Genomic DNA, 25825 nt, shown 5'->3' on the forward strand with positions numbered 1-25825 from the left:
TGGACATTGGTGACTTCAGTCCGCTCTCTGCTAAAAATGGGTCACAGGAGTGCAAAACAAATTGCACTCCTGTGATCCATAGGAGAATCTACACAAGCTTTGGCTATACTTCTCCTTTAAGATAGAAAGCCTTCTGTGTGCAGCAGACCCCCCACCCCATTCTTACTTGAGCTCCATATCGATCCAGCGATGTTGCACAAGAGACTCGGCAGTCCGAGACTCTCCCTCCTCATTGGCTGAGACAGCAGCAATGCGCCATTTTGGGTCCCACTGTTGTCAAAGTCGGCAAGCCAATGAGGAGAGAGAGTGGCTCAGTCTGGGTGTCCCTATAGCAAGCTGCTTGCTGTGAGGGCACGCAACAGGAGGGAGGGATCATCACAGATCAGGTAAGTAGAACATGTTTGTTATCTAAAAAACAAAACAAAAAAAACGCACAAAGAGACTTTAGTGTTACTTTAAGGTACTCCAACTAAAGTGTGGACAACAGTCACTGACAAGTCCAAAGAAGAGACTGGTGACTGTAAACAACTCAAAACAAAGTACCAACGTCTGCATCTGAACCAGATTAGGGGAAGCCCCTTGCAAGACATGGAAGGCTGCCTCTAAAACTCCATAAAAAAAAAACACTGAGCCAGCAACAGGTGAAACATCATAACTACTAGATTAAGACTTAAGTTTGTTTATTTTTGTTGGGGGGGTATAGCACCAACCACACTGGTTATTTGTCTTGGTATGTATCAAATCACCTGTAGGTGTCTGCATCCGATTAAAAAAGTAAATAAATCTTTGTGCAGTTGCTCCTTCACAGCCATATAAACCCTTAAGACCCCTTGGGGTGTCTGAAAACCGCCTCCCATTCATTTAAGTGTGGCTTTTCACACTTGGGCAGTGAGCTTACGGGACGTTCTGAAAAGTCCTGCAAGAAGCATCTTTGGGGTGGGTTGGGATTGCTGTATTTAGCGCTCCTAAAATGCCCTGCCCATTGGAATGAATGGGCAGCGCTTCGGAATCGCTGCAACACAAGGGTTTTTAACCCCTTCTTTGGGGTTAAAAGCGCCCTGCTAGCGACCGAAAAGCGCAGCTTAAAGTGGAAGTAAACCCATCGATTTAAACAGTTAAAAAAAAAAAAAAAGGCATGCCGGGAATGCTAACTGCACATTGGCTGTGCTCTCAGCCAAACCATCAAACCATCCAATGGCTGGTGTCATACCAAATCACATGTGCAGCACCATAGCAGTTGAAGATTAAACAGAGGCAAAGATGGCAGGTTCCTTGGCTGAAAAACGATAGGGGAGTTTACTTCCACTTTAAACAGCGGTAAAGCCCCACTAGAACGAGAATCGCTTTACCCCGAACGCGGCCCTGGCCTAGCGTAAAAGGGGTCTAACAGAAGTTACTGCTACTTAAAAAAAGTGTGCAACTGGCCCACCCTCTTTCCATTCCTAGAACTCATCTTACTACTATAACACATGCATTGTGTTCTGTGAATGGGGCAATAAGAGTTGAATGACAGCATCACTTCCTCCCATTCCCAAACCTTGGTGCACAAGAAAAGAGGCTACCTAGCCAGACAACTAATCTTGTGTAAAGAGATATTCAAAGAATTTAAGAATGTTCAGCGTAGAAGCCCATGAGAAATGCAAAGTGACCATAGAGTGGTAGAGAAGTCAAAGGTACAACCCTCATGGAAAGTGCCACATGATTAAAACTACACTTAGGTCTGGAAAGCACCACAATTCGGAGACCAGTGATCGAAGGTCAAATTCCAGGCTAGCTAGGTCCAGATACAAAATTTCAAAACAGGGCCAAGGAAACACAAAAATGTATGAGATGCTATATAGAGACCAGCCCAAGCAACTGTGTAAGCAAGGAATCTTGATTGAAGTCACAGAGAAAACATCTAAAAACAAAAGGCTAGCAAAGAACATTTAGACTACATTTACACCAGCTGCTGTGCGGCGCGGTACAGCGGAATGCCAATGCGCTGATCTTGGTGCATCAGATCACCTGTTTTTCAACTGAACTTTATTGAAATGTCACACAGACGTTTGACAAAGTTCAATAGGCCACTGCACAGTGCAAAGTGGATTGCCTTGCACTGTGCTGAAAAAAAGTACTGCATGCAATACTTTTTTTCAGTACACACCACCACAACACAGTGGTGTGAACCAGGCACACAGCATTTTGCCTTGTCATGCAGTGGGACTGTGCTGGAATAGCCGCTTAATGGAGTCCCACCAAACCTGGTGTGAATCTACCCTTAAGGTTTGTACAACAACTCTCGACAGCCAATTCTCACCTTTCGAATTAAAATATCCAAAGGGACAAACTGCAAAATGTTTCTCGTATGGGAACAGAACGAACAATTTTAATTCAATTGTACCATTTTGGTTAAATTTTCGTACAAGAAAAATCATAAAAGAAAGACTACGCATGACCAGACACAATAAACAACAAAACAAAATAAAAGCCTTTGTTATTCAAGAATTTTTGTACATTATTTCCTTCCTTGGTTCTGACTTGCTGGGAAACAAGGAAAATCAGACAATCGTTTGCCCTATTTTCTTATAGTGTGTACCCCACTTTAGACATTTCTAAGCAGAGTTAAAGAAAAGTCATGCAAATTCCTAGGACACTGGCAAAAAACATGCTTTGTAGCATTTGTATCCGAATTTCTGTGTCCCCCGATGCATGAAAAAAACATTTTTTTCAGATTTGTGGAAACGGTAGTGAAAAGTTAGAATCTAGAACCCTTGTCAGTTTTATACTGCTATCAGTGGCACCATTAGTGGGATTTTTTCTGTCCTGCATTAAAGCGGTAGTAAACTACACATAAAAACAAAACAAAAAAAAAAAAACTGCAAGACAATGGCATAATGTGCTGGCACATTATGAAATACTTACCTTAGATTTCACTGCTGACAGGGCTTCCATCTTCACCCGGTCTTCCTTTTGGGTTCAAGTGCTCCAGCCATCTGATTGGTCGAGCCACAATGACGTCACAGCCACGGCACAGAGCTCTGAAGGGATGGCACAGGTATGCCGCCCTTTCAGAGCGCATGCGCCGGTGACGTTGCTGGCTGCGTGCAGTGTAAATATCTCCTAAACAGTGCAAGTTTAAGAGATATTCACTGCATCTATAGGAAAGCCTTATTATAGGCTTACCTGTGGGTACAAGTACAAAAAAAAAAAAAAAAGTGGATTTAAAGGCAAAAATACTTACCTTAGTTCCAACAGGTCAATGTCTGCAAGGTCCCCAATGACACCAGCAACTTCTAGCCCTCTTCAGGTGCCAGTCTTCAGCCATCTTGTTTGGCTGGCACAGGATGATATCACTTCTTTGCATTAATAGGAGTGTGGTCATCTTATCACATAGGGTTTGTGCCGGAATGTAAACTGAGGTGTGCATACACACCTCAGCTTACATGCTTCAGGGAATTGCAAACAGATATTACATATCCCTTCTGCAACAACAAACCTTTATTTCTTGACATAATGCAAAAGTGTCAGCACCTCCCAGCACTGGGCGCACGTCGTCAAATACAATTAAGCTCATTTGTATAACTACCAAGAATCACATGGTGTATGACTTGCATTAAAAGTGAGCATATATAGTATAGCCAAGGGGTATGATAAATACCTCTGCTCCCTTAGCAGAACTTCTGCATGTTCACCGTTTTCTTTTCTCCACATCTGCAGCTCATTCTTCATTGTGTCCATGTCCTCCTGGATGTAATCCATAATTTTGCCAAGTGGCAGAGCACTGCGACACACAATCTGAATGGAGCTCCTGAGCTTTTCAATCTCCTTTGTCACCATATCCTTTTCCTTCTTTCTTCCATTATCAGTCAAAAAGGCCTTGCCCTGAAAATAATTTAAATAGCTAAAAGATTTTCTGAAACACAGAAGACAGAGCTATTACAGGCATTATATGACAAAAGCTTTAAAGCTGAACTCCATCCTTACTTTCAGGGCCTATACACAGCATGTCGATTGGGCTGCAATTTTCTACACAGTACCATATAGATATGATATGCCTGCATTGCATAAAGAAGTACCAAGACTCAATTATAACATCACTGGGTCTAAAATAGGACATGTAATCAAAACAAAAGTTTTACTTTAAACATGAACTAGAATTACGAAGGTTAAAAATAAAAAACCAAGGAAGGCAAAATATAAGAAGATTTTAAAACAACTTTAAAGCTCAACTCCAGACAGATACAAATAAAAAAAAAACACAATTAATAAAGTTATATATCCATTCCAAAATCCTTAAAGTGGTTGCAAAGGCAGACGTTTTTTTATCTTAATGCATTCTATGCATCAGGATAAAAAAAACCTGTGTGCAGTAGCCCCCCTAATATTTGCCTGAACCGCCTCTCTATCCAGCAATGTTATAAGAGTGCTTCAGCTGTCCCGGACTCTCCCTCCTGATTGAGACACAACAGCGGAGTCACTGGCTCCCGCTGCTGTCAAACAAAGTCAGTCAACCAATCAGAAGAAAGAGGGGGGGCGGGCCAAACCTTGGCTCCATGTCTGAATGAACACACAGAGCAGCAGCTCGGCTTGGGTGCCCCCATAGCAAGGTGCTTGCTGTGGGGGCACTTCACAGGAGGGAGGGGCCAGGAGGACCAAAGAGGGACCAGAGAAGAGGAGGACCTGGACTGCTCTGTGCAAAACCATTTTACAGAGCAGGCAGATCTGATTATTACTATTATTTTTAAAGAAAAAAAAATAAGAGATTTTAGTATCACTTTAAAGTGCTTCTACAGACTGAAGGCTTTTTACCTTCATGCATTCTAAACCTGAAGGTAAAAAAACCTTCAGTGTGCAGCTCCCCCCTCAGCCCCCCTTATACTCACCAAGTCTCACCCTCCTCACTGGCTGAGACACAGCAGTGGGAGCCATTGGAGGGAGTGAGGAGGGAGCAGACGGTGGGGCAGAGTCATGCTCTATGCATCTTATACACACACACAGCTCTAGAGCAAGCACACATGAGTGCCCCCCAGAGCAAGCAACTTCCTATAGGGACATTTAGCAGGGGGGAGGGGCCAGGAACAATGGTGGGGGACCCAAACAGAGGAGGATCGAGGCTGCTCTTTGAAAAACCATTGCACAGAGCGAATAAGTAAAACATGTTTGCTATTTAACAAAAGAAATCTGAACCTCTGCAAAAGCATTAAAATGTGACTAGGAAAGTCAGGGATAGCACTAGGGACCTATCTGGGGTGCTGGTTTGCGCATGTGCTGACAAGGAATAAGCTGAAAGGAGGAGAGCAATGTGTCTCTTAAGAGGCTGGGAGCAAGGTCACCAACCTAGCTGTTCTGTATAGTAGGCTCATATAGGCAGAAATAGAAATCCCTTAGTGGGTTACAACTCCCATATATGGATTTCAATTATGTATTGAACACTTTACCTGGAACTCAGCTTTAACATGGTTAAAGTTTCTCCAAAGGTGGTTAAAGTTTCTGCAAAAAAATGTTCTAGTCAGAAAAATAAATTATCTTCTACGTATTTAATTGAGGTGAACAATGACCCTTCTATATAAAAAAAAAATAGAAACAATAGATTTCTCAACCACTCCAATAGTTGCACTTGCCACCAGGAACAAGTTAATGATTTATCACAAGTCCCAATACCGAGAAGCTCACACAATTCTGATAGGTCAGCATTTCTACACAGGAACAGATGCATGCTCAACCTGTAAAATGAAGATTTAGCTACAACAGCTGTTAAGATTGCTGCTTGGAAAATGTTCCTTAGAGAGCACATGCCTACTGAATTGTTAATTAGCCTATTTGGTTGCAATATAAAACCACACAAATGTGGAACACATAGACTTTGCTCTTCATCTCAGTTTTATTGTCTGCCTACTGCTATATGATTCACAGTGGACTGAATTCTGAATTTACAAAACAGAGTAACTGGTCCCAAGTCTTCAGGTATTTAGATGAATCAAGTGGACCGGTCTTTAAAGGGGAAAAACAAAACAAAAAAACACAACAATGTTGCGCTTTAGAAAAGGTGAAAATATGAAGCAAGCACTCTCATCTGGCTCTTCTTCAAATGGTAGGTCTTTATTATGAAGCCATGTAATGTGGGTGGCGCAGTAAAGGAAGAGGGATAGGAAAAGAGAGAAAGTAGGGCTGTGGAAATTAAAGATTAATTCCACGATTAATTTTTTTGATCAAAATTATTTTGATCGGTACTCACCTCTCCGTCGGCTTCCGGGTCTTCAGGGCGTTCCGTCGGAGATCCGGTGACGTCATAGACATCACTGAACGCCTCTCCCCCTCCCCAAGTGCCTCTGTCTGCTAACAAAGGGAAGGGGGGGGGAGGAGTCCGGTGATGTTGAAGTTCTGATTGAACGTAACGTGTACAGGGGAGGAGCTAAGCATGACGTCACCTGCTGCTGCCCTACAGAACGAACATGATTGTTGGCTTTACATGCTGTGTTTTTAATCACATTTATGTGAGTAGTTTGTGTTTGAACACAAAACTTAAATCTTATACTTAAGCAGTGAACACTTAGATCTTTTCTTTCTACCCATGACCTGGCGTCCTTGCTAAGATCTAAGGAGACGTGAGAGAAGTTTATGGTCCTTGTTAACCCTTTTGATACCCGCTTGCATGACCATCTGTATGCACAGGGGTCCATGCCATAAGGTGAGAGTGATTAGTTAGATAGGAGGTGGAGGGATTGTCACGCTACTGTGGTAAAAAAATTGACTTACATCAGTGCTACAGTTTGAATTTAAAACATATTTGTGTGAACTGTGAAGTTAAGTCATGGATTGTGGAAACGAACTAGTGTTGGGTGATTGTAAATAGTGTATACCATATTTACCATTGACTAATGCAGAGTTGCAATGCAAGGAGATCAGCTAAAAGTAGCTGAATCTGTATGTGCATTATAATCAAAATTAGTCAATTAATCGATTTTTAAAAAATCGATTAATCGAACACGAAAATTTTAATCAGTAACAGCCCTAAGAGAAAGCCCTATTTTGTGGGTATTTTCACTATAAATCAGAGTAAACATTGAGTACATTAATTTCATTAAGGCATAAGAAATTAAAAAACAAATTTAATTACTGGCACTTAAAGAGGAACTGCAGTCTGCTCACATAACTTGTAATAAAAACATCTTTGCCATTCTGAAGCTTCCCGCCAACCACTTTGCATATTATTTGATATATACTGTGATTCTGTACATGCCAAATATTCTGCAGAAATCTCCCTCCACTAAGTCTGACTGCATCCATTTTAACTGTGGGCAGCTGAAGCTGCTGCCAGTTCACTTCCCGGATTTACAGACACACACCTCCAGCTCTGCAGCTCTCATTGGCCCTCTTATGACTCATCCCCCCTCCCTTTCTGGCAAAATCTCACCAGTGAGAGAGAGCTGTGTATGATGTCATAAGCCTAGGCTTTTTACCAGACAAGAGACAGGAAGTGGGCTGTATAAGGTATTTACTAGTAGAAAGAAAAATGTTTTACTATCCGAAGTTAAAACAAGGGAAGAAGTTTTAATAGACGGAAAGTTGAAAAAAATGACTGAAGTTCTGCTTTAAATACAAAACAAAAATTTATGGGATTAACTAAAAAATGTCAGCTCTTAAAGGGATCGTAAAGTAAAATATTTTTTTTTAAAATAACAAACATGTTATACATACCTCCACTGTGCAGCTCGTTTTGCACAGAGTGGCCCCGAACCTGCTCTTCTGGGGTCCCTCGGCGGCTGTCTCTGCTTCCTCCCACAGGTACTTCTCAGGCTCATGCGAGCTCCTTCGCATGGCGAGAAGCACCTGCGGGCGCGCTCCTGTGATACAGCCGGCGGCTATAGCTGCTCGCTGTATCACACGGCGGCGCTCCGCGTCAGTGGATGTGATTGACAACAGCGTGAGCCAATGGCTGCGCTGCTTTCCATCCATCCACTCCAGCCAATCAGCGGCCAGGCTGAGCGGTGAAGAGGACGGCGGGGGCGAGCACGGGATTTTCGAGGGGTCAGGTAAGTAAAATGGGGGGGGGGGGGGGGGTGTCAGATGTGGCAGTGTCAGATGTTTTTTCACCTTAATGCATAGAATGCATTAAGGTGAAAAAACATTTACCTTTACAACCCCTTTAAACATGAATGCATCAAAGATTAAATCTCTACATTCCATTGTTTTGATAAGTAGACCCCTATGTAATATTCCAGACAGCTGCAGACATGCAGCATGGTTACCAACACAATCTAAAAGTTCCTTACAGCAAGATAATAGTTGTAAAAGCATCTGCAAACACGGGAACAAAGATGGGTAATCAATACCATATTTAAAAGGCTGATCTAGCCCACCGTACAAAATCATATTTAAAAATTTGAATATAAAAAGTCTTTTTGACCTTTTTTTGTGAAAGCGATCAGCTTAATGTAAATCATCTTATCAATATTATTTAAGGTTTTAAACCTTGTTTATATGTATTTTTTTTTAATGTTATATCTACAATGCTGTAGACTTAATTGCAAGCTATATTTCCTTTGCTTAGCAGGGCTGCACAGTGGTTGTGTATTGACAATTCTCTTAGGTCACTGCACGTCTACTAAAAAGAACAAGTCTGAACATAAATAGAATCTCTGCAGTAGATTATAATGTGTAACCACCAAAATGCTCCTGGTCGCTTTAGCTTACATGAGAAATCACTTAAATAGTGCTTTTTCCATAGAAAAAAACTGCTATTTTTTTTTACTGAAAATGGCAATGTGAAATTGTAATGCAAAAATATTCCCTACTGATTAATGTGAAGTGTGTTTTAATTACAGGTCCACTTTAACCACACTTACTGGAAACCTCGACAAGTCTTTCACGGACCTTTTACAGACTATACTAGCATGCACGTTCCCTGCTACAACACAAATATACGGTTCTATTACATATGCTAAGCCTTCATCAATAATTAATGAAGACTATAAAAATGTGAGACAGGAGGCCTATAGCCACACAACTATACAAGCTTTACAACTGCACATTCATGGCCACTGGAGTGCACTAACCTAGAGCTTATTAAAACTATAATTTCCCCTTGTACAGCTGAGAAGCTGCACATCTCTCAGGGTCTATATAGTAAAATGAGCAGAGTACATTCTGCTGGCAGAGGAATGACTATTATCACCATAGTCACAAATCCCAGATAAACGAACAATTTCTAACTTCAAATTTAACAATAGTGCATAGACTCCAAGACCAATTAATATGATTTGTGTGCACAGGGCGGGTCCGATATTTGCGCTGGTAGTTAGGAAAAATGCCAAGCATAATAGTTTAACAAGATCATAAATAGAACAAAACTCTGCCTGTAGGTATGGCCAAATATGCTATTTAATTGTGATTACATAAATATAATTATAAAACCGACATTTTTTACAAATAAACATGTCAAACGTGTGGGATTTATTTTGTATTCAGCCCCTAGAGTCAATAATTTGTAGAACCACCTCTTTACTGCAACTACAGCTGCAGGTCTTTTTGCACATCTAGAGTGACATTTTCGCCCATTCTTCTTTGCAAAATAGCTCAAGCTCTGTCAGATTGGATGGAGAGCATCTGTGTACAGTAATTTTCAAGTCTTGCCTCAGATTCTCAATTGGATTTAGGTCTGGACTTTGACTGGACCATTCTAACACCTGAACAAGCTTTGATCTAAAACCATTCTATTGCAGCTCTGGTGTTATGTTTAGGGTTGTTGTCCTCCTGGAAGGTGAACCTCTGCCCCAGTCTCAAGTCTTTTGCAGATTCTAAACAGGTTTTCTTCCAAGCTTGCCCTGTATTTGGTTCCATCCATCTTCCCATCAACGTTGACCAGCTTCCCTGTCCCTGCTGAAGAAAAGCACTGCCACAACATGATGTTGCCACCACCATGTTTTACCGCTGGGGATGGTGTGTTCAGGGTGATGTGCAGTGTTAGTTTTCTGCCACACATAGCTTGTTTTGCTTTTTGGCCAAAAAATGTAATTTCAGTCTTATCTGACCAGAGCACCTTCTTCCACTTGTTTTCCACGTCCCCCACATGGCTTCTCGCAAACTGCAAATGGGACTTCTTCTTGCCCTTCTTCCATAAAGCCCAGATTTGTGGAATGCATGACTAATAGTTGTCCTGTGGACAGATTCTCCCACCTGAACTGTGAATATCTACAGCACCTTCAGAGTTAATGGGCCTCTTTGGCTACTTCTCTGATTAATGCTCTCCTTGCCCAGCCTGTCCGTTGAGGTGGACAGCCATGTCTTGGTAGGTTTGCAGTTGTGCCAAACCTTTTCCATTTTCAGATGATGGATTGGACAGTGCTTTTTGAGATGTTCAAAGCTTGGGATTTTTCTTTTTATAACCTAACCCTGCTTTAAACTCTTCCATAACTTTATCCCTGGCCTGACTGGTGTGTTCCTTGGCCTTTATGATGCAGTTTGTTCACCAAGGTTCTCAAGCAAACCTCTGAGGGCTTCAAGGAACAGCTGTATTTATACGGAGATTAAATCACACAGGCGGACTCTATTTACTAATTACCGCATTTATCAGCGTATAACATGCACTTTTATACCCTTAAAATAAGGGGGAAATCCTGGGTGCGTGTTATACGCCGATCACCCGCCAATTGCTAGCTCTTCTGCCTTTTCTGTCTCTGCAGCTTTCGGCTATTTTCGGCTATTCGGCTATTCCTGAAAAGCCGAAAATAGCCGAGAATGGCCGTGTGCGGCTGAAAATAGCCGAGAATGGCCGAGAGCTACCGAGCGCCGCCGAGATACACAGGACATGTATCTCGGCGGTGCATTTTTAAATGGAAAGCCTGCAAAAGAAACTGACAAGGCTGCAAATGACTGACAAGGCTGCATTGGAAGGCTGCAAATGACATGGAAGGCTGCAATGGAAGGCTGCAAATGACATGGAAGGCTGCAATGGAAGGCTGCAAATGACATGGAAGGCTGCAAATGACACTGACACGGCTGCAATGCAAGGCTGCAAATGACACTGACAAGGCTGCAATGCAAGGCTGCAAATGACACTGACAAGGCTGCATTGATGGGCATTTAAATGCAAGTTTTTTTTCCTTAAACTTCCCTCCTAAAAGTTTTTTCTTTAAAATTCCCTCCTAAACTTAGGGAGCGTGTTATACGCCGATAAATACAGTATGTGATTTATGAAGGCAATTGGTTCCACTAGATTTTAGTTAGGGGTAGCAGAGTAAAGGGGGCCGAATACAAATGCACACCACACTTTCCAGATATTTGTAAAAACAAATTCAAACTATTTATAATTTCCCTTCCACTTCAAAATTATGTGTTGCTTTGTGTTGGTCTATCACATAAAATAATTTTTTTTCATTATTCTCTCTTTTATTATATAAACAAAGATACTCAAATACATATAGTAAAACTCACATTCCTATGTCAAAATTTCTGATTACATAGATTACTTATACTTACAATATATAATTATACTCCCCATTTCCCCAACCCAGCAAAAAAAAAAAAAAAAAATCCCCTCTTCTCCTCCCCCCAAACCCCTACACCTCCAAATTCATCCAACCCTCTGATTTTTTTAAACTCCATCCATTTTCCCCATATGTTCCAATATATCTCTAATGAATCCTCTACTGTTTTCTCTATGGCTCTCACCATTTCCACTCTTCCTACCTACTCCTTCATATTCTGCTCTTCTTTGTTCTCTATAAGCTTGGGATCAGACCTTTAGCTATACTTAGGAGGTATGGGACTAAGGTATTCTTATATTGGGACACCGTCTTTCTCGTATCATGAAATTGACATCCCCAGGGATCATTCTTAATGCATTCTCCCTTATTTGGTGAATCACTACTATAATTCTACCCCAGTAAGGTTGTATCTTTGTACATTTCCACTACAGGTGTGCAAAGGACCCTGGGGCATCACATCCTCTCCAGCAAGTTGGGGGACCTTCTGCCCAGAGAGCCTGTGCGCCATCTGAGGGGTCACGTACCATCTCGCTAGAAGTTTATAGCACATTTCCACTGTCCTTATGTTGCTTGATGAGAAACAGGCTATTCTAAGGATTTTCCTTTTATGTTCCTCATCCCTCTTCCCAATTTCCCCAAATAGTGGGGCAAATAAGGTTCTACTTCCTTGACCAAAATTTTTTAAAATTTTAGATATACTTTGATTTAAACTAAGAGGGGAGCAAAATAATTTCTCTATTAACCTCATATGTCTTTTAACCCTTATCCAAGCATGCAACCGGCTCATTCACGTACATCCCCCTACTCATTCACCAAAAAAAAGTGTAGTGTAAAAAAAATGACAGTAGGCAGTTTTTGACAATTCTTTTATTTAAAAGAATAAATAAAAATATATCCCCCCAGTGTAGACCCATCATAAATCAAGCTGCCAGCTGACCCCTGTGTGACAGCTCTTAAATAACTAAGGAGCAGGTCCACACGGTGATGTTATCAGGTGGCACCGCCCCTTGTGACGTCACCGACCCATAACATTACAAAGGAAACCCTACTGACAGCTGAAGGAGTCATCAGTTGTTAAAGAAGAGTTCCGCTTAAATAAAAAAAAATAAAAAATTTAAAAGTCAACAGCCACAAATACTGCAGCTGCTGACTTATTAACCACTTAAGGACCGCCGTATTGCCATTGTACGTCATCACAATGGCACAGGCAGGCATAAGCACGTACATGTACGTGCCTGCCTTCCAGCGGGTGGGGGGTTCGATCGGACCCCCTCCCGCTGGATACGGCGGTCCGTTTCCCTCCGGGAGCGATCCGTGATGAGGGGATGGCCCTTGGTTTCTGGCCACCCCCTCTCGATCGCTCCTGGCCAATGACGAACTTCCTCCCACTGTGTATTGTTTACGCAGGAAGGAGGAAGTGATGTCATTCTCCTCGGGGTGGTCTTTTTGACCGGACTACGAGGAGAAGAGTAAAAGTAAGTGCACCAAAACACTACACTGACACATAGGTACACAAACCCCCCCCCCCCGATCCCCCCCCGCCCTCCCTCCCCCCCCCCAGTCACAGTGTCACTGATTGCATTGATCATTTCTTTACTGATCAATGCATTCAGTGTCAGTTGTAAAAGTAAAAACTGTCAGGGCAGTTAGTGTTAGGTCCAGGGTAGCCCCCTATCACCCCCCAATAAAGATTTAACCCCCTGATTGCCCCTAGAGTTAACCCTTTCACCCCCTTTTGCCAGTGTCACTAAGCGATAATTTTTCTGATCACTGCATCAGTGTCGCTAGGTAGCTAGTTATTTTTTTAGGTTCACCGCCAGGTTTTTATATCGCTAGGTACCCCGATATACTACCCAATAATGGTTTTAACATCCTGATTGTCCCTAGTTAACCCTTTCACCCCCTTTTGCCACTGTCACTAAGCAATCATTTTTCTGATCGCTGCATCAGTGTCGCTACTGTCGCTAGGTAGCTAGTTATTTTTTTAGGTTCACCGCCAGGTTTTTATAGCGCTAGGTACCCCGATATACTACCCAATAATGGTTTTAACCCCCTGATTGCCCCTAGTTAACCCTTTCACCAGCTATCACAGTATAAGTGTCACTGGTGACGCTGGTTAGCCAGTTAGTTATTTAGGTTCCCCGTCAGGTTTTTATATAGCGCCAGGGACCCCCATATACTACCTAATAAAAATTTGAACCCCCTGATTGCCCCTAGTTAACCCTTTCACCGCTGATCACCGTATAAGTGTTACGGGTGACTCTGGTTAGTTTGCTTTTTATAGCATCAGGGCACCCACCATTTATTACCCAATAAAGGTTTAACCCCCTGATCACCCGGCGGGTGATATCAATTAGGTTTTAGGGTCAGGGTCTGCGTCGCCCCAGGCAGCGCTAGGTTAGTGCCAGTACCGCTAACACCCACGCGCAAAGCATACACCTCCTGTAGTGGTATAGAATCTGAACAGATCAATATCTGATCTGATCAGATCTATACTAGCGTCCCCAGCAGTTCAGGGTTCCAAAAAAAACGCATTGTTAGCGGGATCAGCCCAGATACCTGCTAGCACCTGCGTTTTGCCCCTCTGCCCAGCCCACCCAAGTGCAGTATCGATCACTGTCACTTACAAAACACTAAACACATAACTGCAGCGATCGCAGAGTCAGGCCTGATCCCTGCGATCGCTAACAGTTTTTTTGGTAGCATTTTATATTTAAATCCGGAAGGCAGTGCTTGGTTTTCGGGGTCCCGTACGTGGCTAGGCTCCCAAAAAGTCCCCCACATGTGGTATCCCCGTACTCGGGAGAAGCAGCAGAATTTATTTTGGGGTGTAATTTGACTTCTGCCCATAGCATGTGTGAGCAATATATCATTTAGTGACAACTTTGTGCAAAAAAAAAAAGTTTGTAATATTCCCGCAACTTTTGGCAAAATATAAAATATTCCATGAACTCAACATGCCTCTCATTAAATAGCTTGGGGTGTCTACTTTCCAAAATGGGGTCATTTTGGGGGGTTTTGTGCTATTTTGGCATTTTATGGCCTTCGAAACTGTGATAGGTAGTGAGGAGTTAAATCAAAAATTTGCACCCTTAGAAATCCTGAAGGTGGTGATTGGTTTTCGGGGTGCCGTGCGCGACTAGACTCCCAAAAAGTCCCACACATGTGGTATCCCCATACTCGGGAGAAGTAGCGGAATATATTTTGGGGTGCAATTCCACATATAACCATGGCATGTGTGAGCAATATGTCATTTAGTCATTATTCAATCCCTTAGGACAAAAAAAATAAATATTCAATGGGCTCAACATACCCATCAGCAATTTCCTTGGGGTGTCTACTTTTCAAAATGGGGTCATTTGGGGGGGGTTTGTACTGCCCTGCCATTTTAGCACCTCAAGAAATGAGATAGGCAGTCATAAATTAAAAGCTGTGTAAATTCCAGAAAATGTACTCTAGTTTGTAGACGCTATAACTTTTGCGCAAACCAAAAAATATACGCTTATTGACATTTTTTTTACTAAAGACATGTGGCTGAATAAATTTTGCCCTCAATGTATGACTAAAATTTAGTTTATTCGATTTTTCTTATAACAAAAAGAAGAAAATATCTTTTTTTTTCAAAATTTTCGCTCTTTTTCCATTTATATCGCAAAAAAAAAAAAAAAAAAAAAAAATCGCAGAGGCAATCAAATACCATCAAAAGAAAGCTCTATTTGTGGGAAGAAAAGGACGCAAATTTCGTTTGGGTGCAATATTGCATGACCGCGCAATTACCAGTTAAAACAGCGCAGTGCGAAATTGGAAAAAGACCTCTGGTCCTTAAGGTGTTTATTGGTCAAACAGATGCTTACCTGTCCCAGGGTCCAACAATGCGGGGGATCGAAGTCCCGCTCGTCTCTCCCTCCACTTGGCGGTGCCTGCATTGTAACTGTGGGCGCCCGGCTGTGGCTTCACAGCCGGGCACCTACTGCGCATGCGTGAGCTGCGCGCCGTGACTAACTGCGCAATCATCTGGGACCTGTGGTGTGTTTGCCTAGAGGGAGAGGTGATCTCCCTTCCAGCACCGCTGGTGCGCCAGAAGGAATTGAGAGCTGGAACCCTCTGAAAAGAAGGTATCCGCTCCCCCCCCCCCAAAAAAAATGGCATGCCAAATGTGGCATATCAGGGGGTTACCTTCTCTTAAATCGCAAGTTCCATTTTTGAGTGTAACTCCGCTTTAAGGTCACTGTAGCAGTGCTCCTTAACAGTAATTGCCAGCTTCTTTTTTTTTTTTTTTTTACATTTCGGCTCTCAGTGGGGAATCCCGCTGACACCTGAAAGAACTGAGCCTGAAAGTGTCAGTTTCAGGTATTGGAGGCATTTGCACAAGTACCAATACTCATGCAAATACTTAGTATCAGCACCAAGATCGATATCATATACCAATATTTTGCCCTTTACATGTAGGGTGTGCAGGAGGGAATTAGGTAATTTTTTTCATTTTTTTGTCTCTTTGTATGAAATGTGTTTAATTCTCTACCTGCACTAGTTATAAATTTAAAACTGCATTAAAAAAAAGGAAAGTGTTAAGAAAGAACAAAAACAATTGCTTGTTCCAGATATCATAGAAAAATTACTGATTGTGCACCAAAATGATGAGGCTCTTACCTTACTGCCTGCATCAGGTTGCGTCTCAAATTCCTTTTTGGTCTCTAAGATTTTGTTAACAAGACTGCCTGTAAAAACAGAAAGGTTTACCATTACTAAAATTACTGCATATTTTAAATAGATGAAATATGCTATATTTAATACTATTCAAAGATCAGCATCACAGTCCTTTTTGTGTGAGAATTATATTTAGTAAGAAAAAGATAACCATCCCCCCCCCCCTAGTGGCAACCAAAATTCCAGCATCAACGGTCCTTGGTATGATTAACCACTTGACCTACGGAAGATTTACCCCCTTCCTGACCAGGCAATTTTTTGTGATATGGCACTGCGCTACTTTGACTGACAATTGCGCAGCCGTGCAGTGCTGTACCCAAATAAAATATATGTTCTTTTTTTCCCCACAAATAGAGCTTTCTTTTGGTGGTATTTGTTCACCTCTGCATTTTTAATTTTTTGTGCTATTAAACAGACAATTTTGAAAACAAAAGCAATATTTTTTTACTTTCTGCTATAAAAGATATTCAATAACATTTAAAAAATAAAAAAATAATAAAAAAAAATTTCTTCATCAGTTTAGGCCAATATGTATTCTGCAACATAATTTTGGTTAAAAAAAAATTGCAATAAGCGTATATTGATTGGTTTGTGCAGACGTTATAACATCTACAAAACTATGGCATATTTTTATTTACTTTATTTTTTTTTTATCAGTAATGGTGGTGATCAGTGACTTATAGCAGGACTGCATTATGATGGCCAACAATTTGGACATGAACCGACAGTGATCAGTGGTAAAAAATATGCACTGTCACTGTACTAATGACACTGGCTGGGAAGGGGTTAACATCAGGGGTGATCAAAGGGTTAACTATGTGCCTAGCTAGGAATTTTGTGTACTATGTGTGAGGTGCTTTTACTAATGGAAGGCATGAATCCTTGTCCCTGCTTTGCAGGAACACAGGATAAATGCCATCCAGACTGACAGGCAGATTGCCGTTCTACCTGTGTACTGAACAACTGACAAGTGCTGGCTGACATCGAGTCCACAGTAACCCCTGCTGTGCTCCTGCTGTGTGTGATCACAGCGGTAGCGAGGCGCCGTTCCTCCTACCCGGAGGAGCCAGATCAAAGAGATATACGTGATCCGGCGCACAGGTGCCGCCTTGTCGCAGTAAAACTGCTATGTGGTGGACCTGAGGCTGTTGAAATTCATCTTCTGAACATGTTACATGTAAACCCATATTTGGAGTGTAACATTTTCAGCACCCTCCCACCTCACCCCCTTTCCCTGCAAAACCGGGCTGGGGTTCTCTCTGTAGCTGCTGTCAGATTTTAAAAACGGCATGGCTGTGCAGGTCTCCGCCTATACCGCAGCGTCATGAATGAACTACAAGTCACATGATCCACTGTGGCAGGTGGCTTGTAGTTCTCAATGAACTGGGAGGGTGCTCATCAGCGCCCTCATAGTCTATTGACATTTCCTACAGCTGAGTATCTGTCTGCCCATACACAGAGAGAACACAGCAGTGTCTGCAGGAGCCCTACATTGCACCTGTGATCCACTGATTGCAAGTGCAATACTTTTCAGGCTCCAGTGTAAAGAAAATAATAAAATGTACATTCTTTCCCTGCAAAAATCACATGCGGTTTTTTTCTTGCTTCTAAACGCGCCTGCATGTTAGCCTATGTGTTCATGCACACATAGGCTTTTAGAGAACTTTAGAAGCAGAGGCATTTAAAAGGCAGTAAGAAAAACCCACTGCCAGTGCGTAGCAGCAGTGTTTTGGCGTTTAATGCTTGAGCGTTAATTTCAAAGGCCAACAGAAATTATTATTCTGGTCAACTAAAATGTCGGTAAATAGTGTATGACACCGCAAATTCTTGTGCTAAACAAGTAATTAAATAGAATAATTGGTGATAGGAATAAAATTAAATAAAAATATAAGTGATTACTAACATTAAAGGTTGCTGCTCTTAAAGTGCAAGTGCCTTTAAGAATGTGAACAGAATAAGAGCGCTACCATACACTATACTAATACATCACCAAATAAATCATAAAAACTCATATAAAATAAATAGAGGTTTGGAAGTGCAGTCGTTGGTCCGAAAAGGACATGCAAGGTAAAAAAAAAAAAAAAAAAAAAAAAAAACAGCATTTTTGCTTGTACATGATTGAATGATAAAAATCAGCAGAGCTTCCCCCGATTCAGATCTTCCCCTCAGATTTACAGCTACTGCACTTTCAAGTGCACTTTTAGTGCAGAGTGGATTTTCCTTTAGTAAATCAACCCCATAAAGTCCATATACTCCAGTGAACAAATAAATATATAAAGTTGATGTAAATCCAAGGAGGTTTTTCCAGTGCAACTTCAACTTAATCAATTGTGCAGTATAACTGCTTCAACCCCGGAAGATTTTACCCCCTTCCTGATCAGAGCACTTTTTGCGATTTGGCTCTTTGTCTCTTTAACTGACAATTGCGCAGACGTGCGACATTGCACCCAAAACAAAATTGACGTCCTTTTTTCCCCCACAAATAGAGCATTCTTTTGGTGGTATTTGATCACCTCTGCGGTTTTTATTTTTTGCACTATAAACAAAAAAAAAAAACACCAATTTTGAAAAAAAATAAAAAACACATTTTTTTTACTTTTTGCTATAATAAATATCCCCCAAAAGTATATTAAAAAACTATTTTTTTTCCTCTGTTTAGGCCGATATATACTCTTCTACATATTTTTGGTAAAAAAAAAAATGCAATAAGCGTATATGGATTGGTTTGCGCAAAAGTTATAGCGTCGACAAAATAGGAGATAGTTTTATGCCATTTTTATTATTAATTTTTTTTACTACTAATGGCGGCAATCTGCGATTTTTATCGGGACTGCAACATTTTGGTGGACACGCTGGACAATTTTGACACATTTTTGGGACCAATGGCATGTTTACAGCGATCAGTGCTATAAAAATGCATTGATTACTGTAAAAATGTCATTGGCAGGGAAGGGGTTAACACTAGGGGGTGATAAAAGAGTTAATTGTGTTCCAAACATCACGGACGTAAATTATGTCACCACCTATTGTCACCTGACCGGTTTCGTCCTGCCCACATGTCGTTTTCAAGATCCTTTGAAAACCCGTGGGCGGGACGAAACTGGTTAGGTGGTGGTGACAATTTCCGGCCGGCTATTTCCGATTTTACATTGTTTTTAATGTTTTAATAGGAGTGGATTACCTGGAATTTTGGATTGTATACAATAAACACACAGAATTACGCTATGTAGCGTCTTTTGCCTTTTGTACCCATCTCTGGAGGTTCGTTGAGGACAATACCTTTTGTAGCTGGAGTTAAAGCCTGTGGAACCACAGAACCCAGCAGTCCTCATAATGTTTGCGTACTTCTCAATGAGATTCCTGGATTTCTGATGGCTCAGTGAGGACAACGCAAGCTGCAGTGATACAGCCAGTGGGACTATTAATCCCAGCCACCCTCTCAAAGCACATCTGACTTCTGTTATGGGAGACCAGGATCCCTTGTGAGTGAGAGGGCACACAGAGTGGAGCACGGATTTTGCCCTGATGTTTGTCTTGGCACTTTAGACTGCACATGCAATTAAATTGAATTTGCACTGGAAAAACCTCCTTAGATTCATATGAACTTTATAAATGTAATTTGTTCACTGGAATTTATGGACTTTATATATTATTTTATATTTGATATGAGTTTTTTTTATGATTTATTTGGTGATGTATTAGTATAGTAGCGCTCTTATCCTGTTCACTAAATTTACTAACACCCAAGCGCTTGACACCTGTAAAAGCACCTAAATGCGTTACATACTTTTACAAGTGGCAGGCATTTCTATCACAATGCTGCTGCTCAGAGAAAAGGCTTGCAGGAGAGTTGGTAAAATGTCCTGTGTGCATGAGGCCCTAACGTGTCATTAACAGAGTAGAGAAGAATTCGAACCCCTGTCAGGTTTTATTGCTGTATGTTCCTCCATTAGGGATTCACTCTCTCTATTTGTTTTGTTTACCATTCTCATTGAAAGTGAAAGTAAAAGAAAAAATCCCAAATTTTGGGTGGACATCAGAGAAGTAATGTAAGGGAAATCTTCCAATGGGGACACTAGTTCCGGTGACACCCTGGAAATCCCTCACTTTATAGGGAATTTCTCTCACTTCCTGTTCACACAAACTATGTGGATGTTCATTTTAATTATCCAATCAGAAGATGAAACAACTAAAGGGATTTTCTTTTCACATCACTGGATAATTTAAGTGGAGTGTAACACAAATTATTGAAAGAAAATTCTTAAAATCTGTAAAAAACAAAAACAAAAAAAACACAAAATAAAAAAAAAAAAAAAAAAAAAAACACCTTTGCCTTGGCAGACCAATTCTATTTTAACTAAGCAATTATATATTGTATTGTCAGTCACGTATGGATGTTTAACAGATTCAATATTACAACTACAAGGACTGACCACTTAATAGTATCACTCTTACCATGCTTTTCATCCGCAGGGAGGTCTAGCTCTGACTCCTGGAGAGAGAAGACATTAGTCAGTTAATCAATGTGACTAATATGCTGCATTTACCATGTCTCCATGCAGCCCTATTACTTACCATCTCCATTGCAGGCATATCCGACAGCTGAGGAGACGCTTCCTCCACCACAAATTCGTTATCGTCATCACCATCATCTTTCTGCTTCTCCACAATTACACTGGATACACCCTTTCCACTGCCAACCCTAAGTGGGAAAAAAAAAATATCTGAATTACCTCTACATCTAAGCACTGCACTATGAATGCAGTCTGCAACATCATAATTACATAGATATCATATTTATTTGCCAGGATCAAGTTTAGTATCTGTTCTTATCAGTTATCAAGAGAGGGAGAAAGCTGGTGCCTCTTATTGATTGGGGGCACCGGTGAGTTTTTCTTCTGATGTAATAAGGTGAGAACGCTGGGGGGCTTTTTTACTCCTGAGCTGACTCTGGCCTGGCGCATCAGAATTGTCCCTGGTTAAAGGAAAGGCTCACCCCAAGTTCAATTGCCTTTCTGGTAGGGATGGTGCTGCTCTGGTCTGGCGTGGGGCAGGGCTGAGAGAAGCCTGCAGTGTATGTGCCCCTGGAGTGGCAGTTAATGGGTGCCAGAAAATCTCAGTGGGGGAGCTCACTTTGATTTTTTTATGGCATCAAAGTTGCTGCACTATTGCACAATTTTTCACACCTGCCTCTTGGGCCAGGCCTTTTGGCTAGAACTGGAACAACTTTTATACCTGGCCAAAGGGCCCGCCATTGTATAATACACAGGCACAAAGCAATTAGCCCTTACCCTTTTAAAATTTGTGTGCCATTTTTGCACAACATGTTAGCACCTGACTCACCCCGACCATGGTGTAGGTCCTTTGAGTTGCCCTGAAAGTCTTGAGGGGGGAGGACACATGGCCTTTTGGTCAGGTTCTCCGCCTCCCATGGGGACTCTCTTCAGGGGAGCCTCACCTAGTACTTGGGTAGGCTTTGCTTCGGCTGGCCGAGCAATAGGGTCTGCCTGGTTTCACCTTGGTGGACCACGGGTACCCCCAGTCTCTGTCAGAGGCCTTGCACCACATAGAATCAAGGCTAGGGTTCATTCTCTTCAGAGGAGGACCATATGTACAGTAAAGATAAGAGAGAGAGGCGCCTTTGAGTGTAGACTGTAAAATTCTTATTTAATACACAGGTGGTTAAAAACACTCACATTAAGTAGTACATTAACAGGCAATGTAAAATTCCAAACCGGAGGGAGACCCTCGATGTGTCATCTGTATCCCTTGCGCTGGGGGAGTCCTGTCGGCGTGTGTCCGCTCCTGGGGGCTGTATTAGATGTGCAGAGCCGGCCAATGTAGAGCAGTGAGCGTTAGTCTGCACATCTAATACAGCCCCCAGGAGCGGACACACACCGACAGGACTCCCCCAGCGCAAGGGATACAGATGACACATCGAGGGTCTCCCTCCAGTTTGGAATCTTTACATTGCCTGTTAATGTACTACTTAATGTGAGTGTTTTTAACCACCTGTGCATTAAATAAGAATTTTACAGTGTACACTCAGAGGCGCCTCTCTCTTATCTTTACAGTACTAATTGGGAACCTGTTTCAGTTTCCACGGGATGGCTGCCGTGTTTGGACCATACTTTTACCCCCCTGAGAGGTTTTACCCCCCTGAGAGTGATTAACCCCTTCCCTGTCGGATTTTAGACCTAGTTAAGGAAGGGGTCCTCTCCTTACTTCCGCCCCTTTCACTCCCATTCCCCCTGTCCCTTTCCATTCCCCCTCTTGTGCTGATTGCACCTACAGCATTATTACTTGCAGCATTATTATTACGCCTTTTAAATATGTTTTTTTAAATATTGTGTTTATTAAGTGTTTTTCATTTCTTGAAAATAGTGATAGGCGGGTGGGTGTTTTTATGAGTGCCATAATACTTGTATATATGGACCATATGTACACCCTGTGCACTTTTCTGTGTGCTTCACTTTTGTGTGCCCACTTTTTTTTGCACTTTGTGTTGGTTTTGAGTGTTCTCACTGCACCACAGAGCTTCAAATTGAAAAAAAAAAATAATTTAACAAAATGTATTAAACAACATACGATTAACAAATTACAGTCGTTTTGTTATAGAAGTCCTTCGGTTAAACAGACTTAATTTTTCTCTGTTAAAAGGGTTGTAAACCTACGTGTTTTTTCACTTTAATCATATCAGTGGCCGCTCTTGATTGGATAGATTGATAGCAGCACAGCCATTGGCTCCCGCTGCTGTCAATCAAATCTAATGACGCAAGCGCAGGGGGGTGGGGCGGAATCCTGCATTCGGCAGCTATAAATGCTAAATGCTGGACTCGGAAGCACACCCGCAAGGTAATCCCCCGGGAGAGCGCTTCTCCTAGAGGGTTATCTGATGTGCGGAGGAGCCACTGGGGGACCCCAGAAGAGCAATTTCGGGGCCACTCTGTGCAAAACGAGCTGCACAGTGGAGGTAAGCATGACATGTTTGTTATTTTATAAAAAAAAAAAAAAAAAAAAAGGGTAGGGCTTTACAACCACTTTAAGTTCTGCCTCTAATTTAAAACCAAGCTCCACTTATAATTGTGTATGAATGACAGCTGAGCCGAATACACTTTTCTTTGCCTAAACCTAATGTGCTATGGAGGTTTTTTTAGGTTCCGTAGTTTGTCGCCATTCCACAAGTGTGCGCAATTTTAAACCGTAACATTAGGCGTCTATTTACTTGACGTAACATCATCTTTCACAATATTCCAAAAAATTTGGCTAACTTTACAGTTGATTTTTTTTTTAATTCAGTGAAGTATATTTTTTGCCAAAAAATTGAGCTTGCAAGACCGCTGTGCAAATACCGTGTGACATAAAATATTGCAACGACCGCCCAAAAAAAAATACCGATTTTTAACTTGTAAGCAACAAGTGTCAGAAATAGGCTTGGTCCTTAAGCGGTTAAAAAAAAAAAAAAAAAAGGCCTTGTTTACACCGACCGTGAACTGGAAGGGACGTCATGAGCCATAGAGATGAGCGGAGGCCATCTTTCCTCTGATCATCTCTGTGGTCAGCCGTCAGTGCCGGATTGGTTCTCAGGCTTCCCAATCAGCCAGGCAAGCCCAAAAACCCCTCCCACTGCTTCTAAAAGTGATCCAGCGTCCCCACCACCTTTCCTCCCCCGTCCCACTTGACCCTGAATCTCTGCTCTCTTTATTTTCTTCCCCCCCCATCTGGTTTCTTACTGTCCTTTCCTTCTGGGGCACTCGGGGACTCAAGAGGTGTTCCTGGGCGCCCATGCAGTTCTACTATAATAAATTTAGAAAACAGGGGCAGGACTCGAAGGACTGTCCTGGAATTTATAGACCAAATTCGGTAGAGGGATGCAGATGACCTCTGCTGGAGAAATGTTTTCCCATACCTGTAGGCTCCCTATAGTCAGGAAAACCTGAGGGATGTAGATGATCACAAATTAAGTTTGGGGACGTTTTGCTCCGCTCCCTCTTATACATGTATTCTCCAGTTAGGCTATGCGATATGTTTCAATGCACGTAGCGTTACCATACCCTCTATATTTACTGTGCCTGGATATTGTATTCTATGTCTCTCTGCCTTGTATATAAATAAAAGATTTGAAAAAAATAAAAAATAAAAAAAAAAGTGATCCAGCGGCTAATCAGCTTAACAGAAAGAGCACCTGAGGAAAATTTTAATACTGCGTTATGGCATCTAGCTGCAGCTATAACCCCAATATTAAACATCAAAGTAATGACATATTTTCCCAGTTAGGAGGTTGGCATATGGCTAGAGCAAACCACTAAAATATTACATAGGGCTACAGTATTGTATCGGCTTACACTTTTACTCATTATCAGTGGGTTGTGTTATAGTTTAACTACTTCAGCCCTGGAAGAATCTACCCCCTTCCTGACCGGGCCTTGTTTTGTGATACAGGGCTGCGTTGCTTTAACTGACAATTGTGCGGTCATGCGACCCTGTACCCAAACAAATAGCACCAAAAGAGCTTTCTTTTGGTGGTATTTGATCACCTCTGCGTTTTTTATTTTTTGCGCTATAAACAAAAGGACTATTTTGAAAAAAAAAAACATAAAAAAAAAAAAATCTATATTTTTTACTTTTTTGCTATAATAAATATTCCCCAAAAAAATAAAAATAAAAATTTCTTCCTCACTTTAGGCCAATATGTATTTCTCTACATATTTTTCGTAAAAAAAAAAAAAAAAAAAAAAAAAAAAAAAAAAAAGAAGAAGAAAAAAAAAATACGAGCGTATACTGTTTGGTTTGCGCAAAAGTTATAGTGTCTACATAATAGGGGATAGATTTATGGCATTTTTATTATTATTTTGTTTCCCTAGTAATGCCAATGATCTGGATTTTTATCAGGACTACGACATTACGGCGGACAGAGCAGACACTTTTGACACTATTTTGGGACCACTGACATAAATAATTATTATAAAACTATATTATATGTATATATATATATAAATAAATAATATAAATTGCCACTGATCACTGTATAAATGTCATTGGCAGGGAAGGGGTTAACACTAGGGGGCGACCAAGGGGTTAATTGTGTTACCTAAGGAGTGATTCTAACTGTGGGGGATAGGACTGCCTAGGTGAAGAGACTGATCGTTGTCCCTAAGCATTAGGAACAACAGATTGCTCTCCTCACCCCTGACAGAACAGAGATCTGTCTGTTTACATTGACATATCTCGGCTCTCTCCTTCTCAGGAGCAATTGCGAATAGCCAGCGGCCATCAGGGCCGCTGTGCATGAGCTCCTACGTCACGCCAGTGGCACGCACCCTATACTCCTTAAAGTGCTTGCCATACAGCTAAGGCGTTTTTGCGCAGGAGTGCCATTCTGACAGCAGGCGGTCGGCAAGTGGTTAACATACATCTTTCTGTGATCTGCTTTGCAATGCTCTCTTATAATGTTTATATCGTGATTCATTTAAATTTAAACCGGTTTTGCAAGATAGAACTCAGTTGATTGTAAGGGTAAAGCATTTCTATAGCTTTGATATTGTAGCACTACTGTGTTACTGCTGGGCTCTTCTACACTTAGCATAGCAAGGGCAGACATGAGATGGAGGTCTAGGTTCCTTTTTTTTTTTGCTTTTACAAAAAAAAAA

The 25825-nt window shown here is 41.5% G+C and overlaps 1 protein-coding gene across 2 annotated transcripts in view; it reads right to left on the reverse strand.

Annotated features, from left to right (window-relative positions):
* TRAF3IP1 (TRAF3 interacting protein 1) overlaps positions 1-25825 on the reverse strand; it is an 82134-nt gene that overhangs the window by 1699 nt on the left and 54610 nt on the right. For both annotated transcript variants that reach the window (XM_077448204.1, XM_077448203.1), the window contains exons 11-14: positions 20751-20877; positions 20631-20667; positions 16119-16186; positions 3641-3864 (exon numbers count right to left, since the gene is read on the reverse strand). In XM_077448204.1, the coding sequence (XP_077304330.1) occupies positions 3641-3864; positions 16119-16186; positions 20631-20667; positions 20751-20877 (456 nt within the window). The remainder of the gene's footprint in view (positions 1-3640; positions 3865-16118; positions 16187-20630; positions 20668-20750; positions 20878-25825) is intronic.

The sequence above is a fragment of the Lithobates pipiens genome, unplaced genomic scaffold (genome assembly GCF_037356315.1).
Source record: "Lithobates pipiens isolate NorthernLeopardFrog02 unplaced genomic scaffold, aLitPip1_a1.2 Scaffold_22, whole genome shotgun sequence".
NCBI classification, from domain to species: Eukaryota; Metazoa; Chordata; class Amphibia; order Anura; family Ranidae; genus Lithobates; species Lithobates pipiens.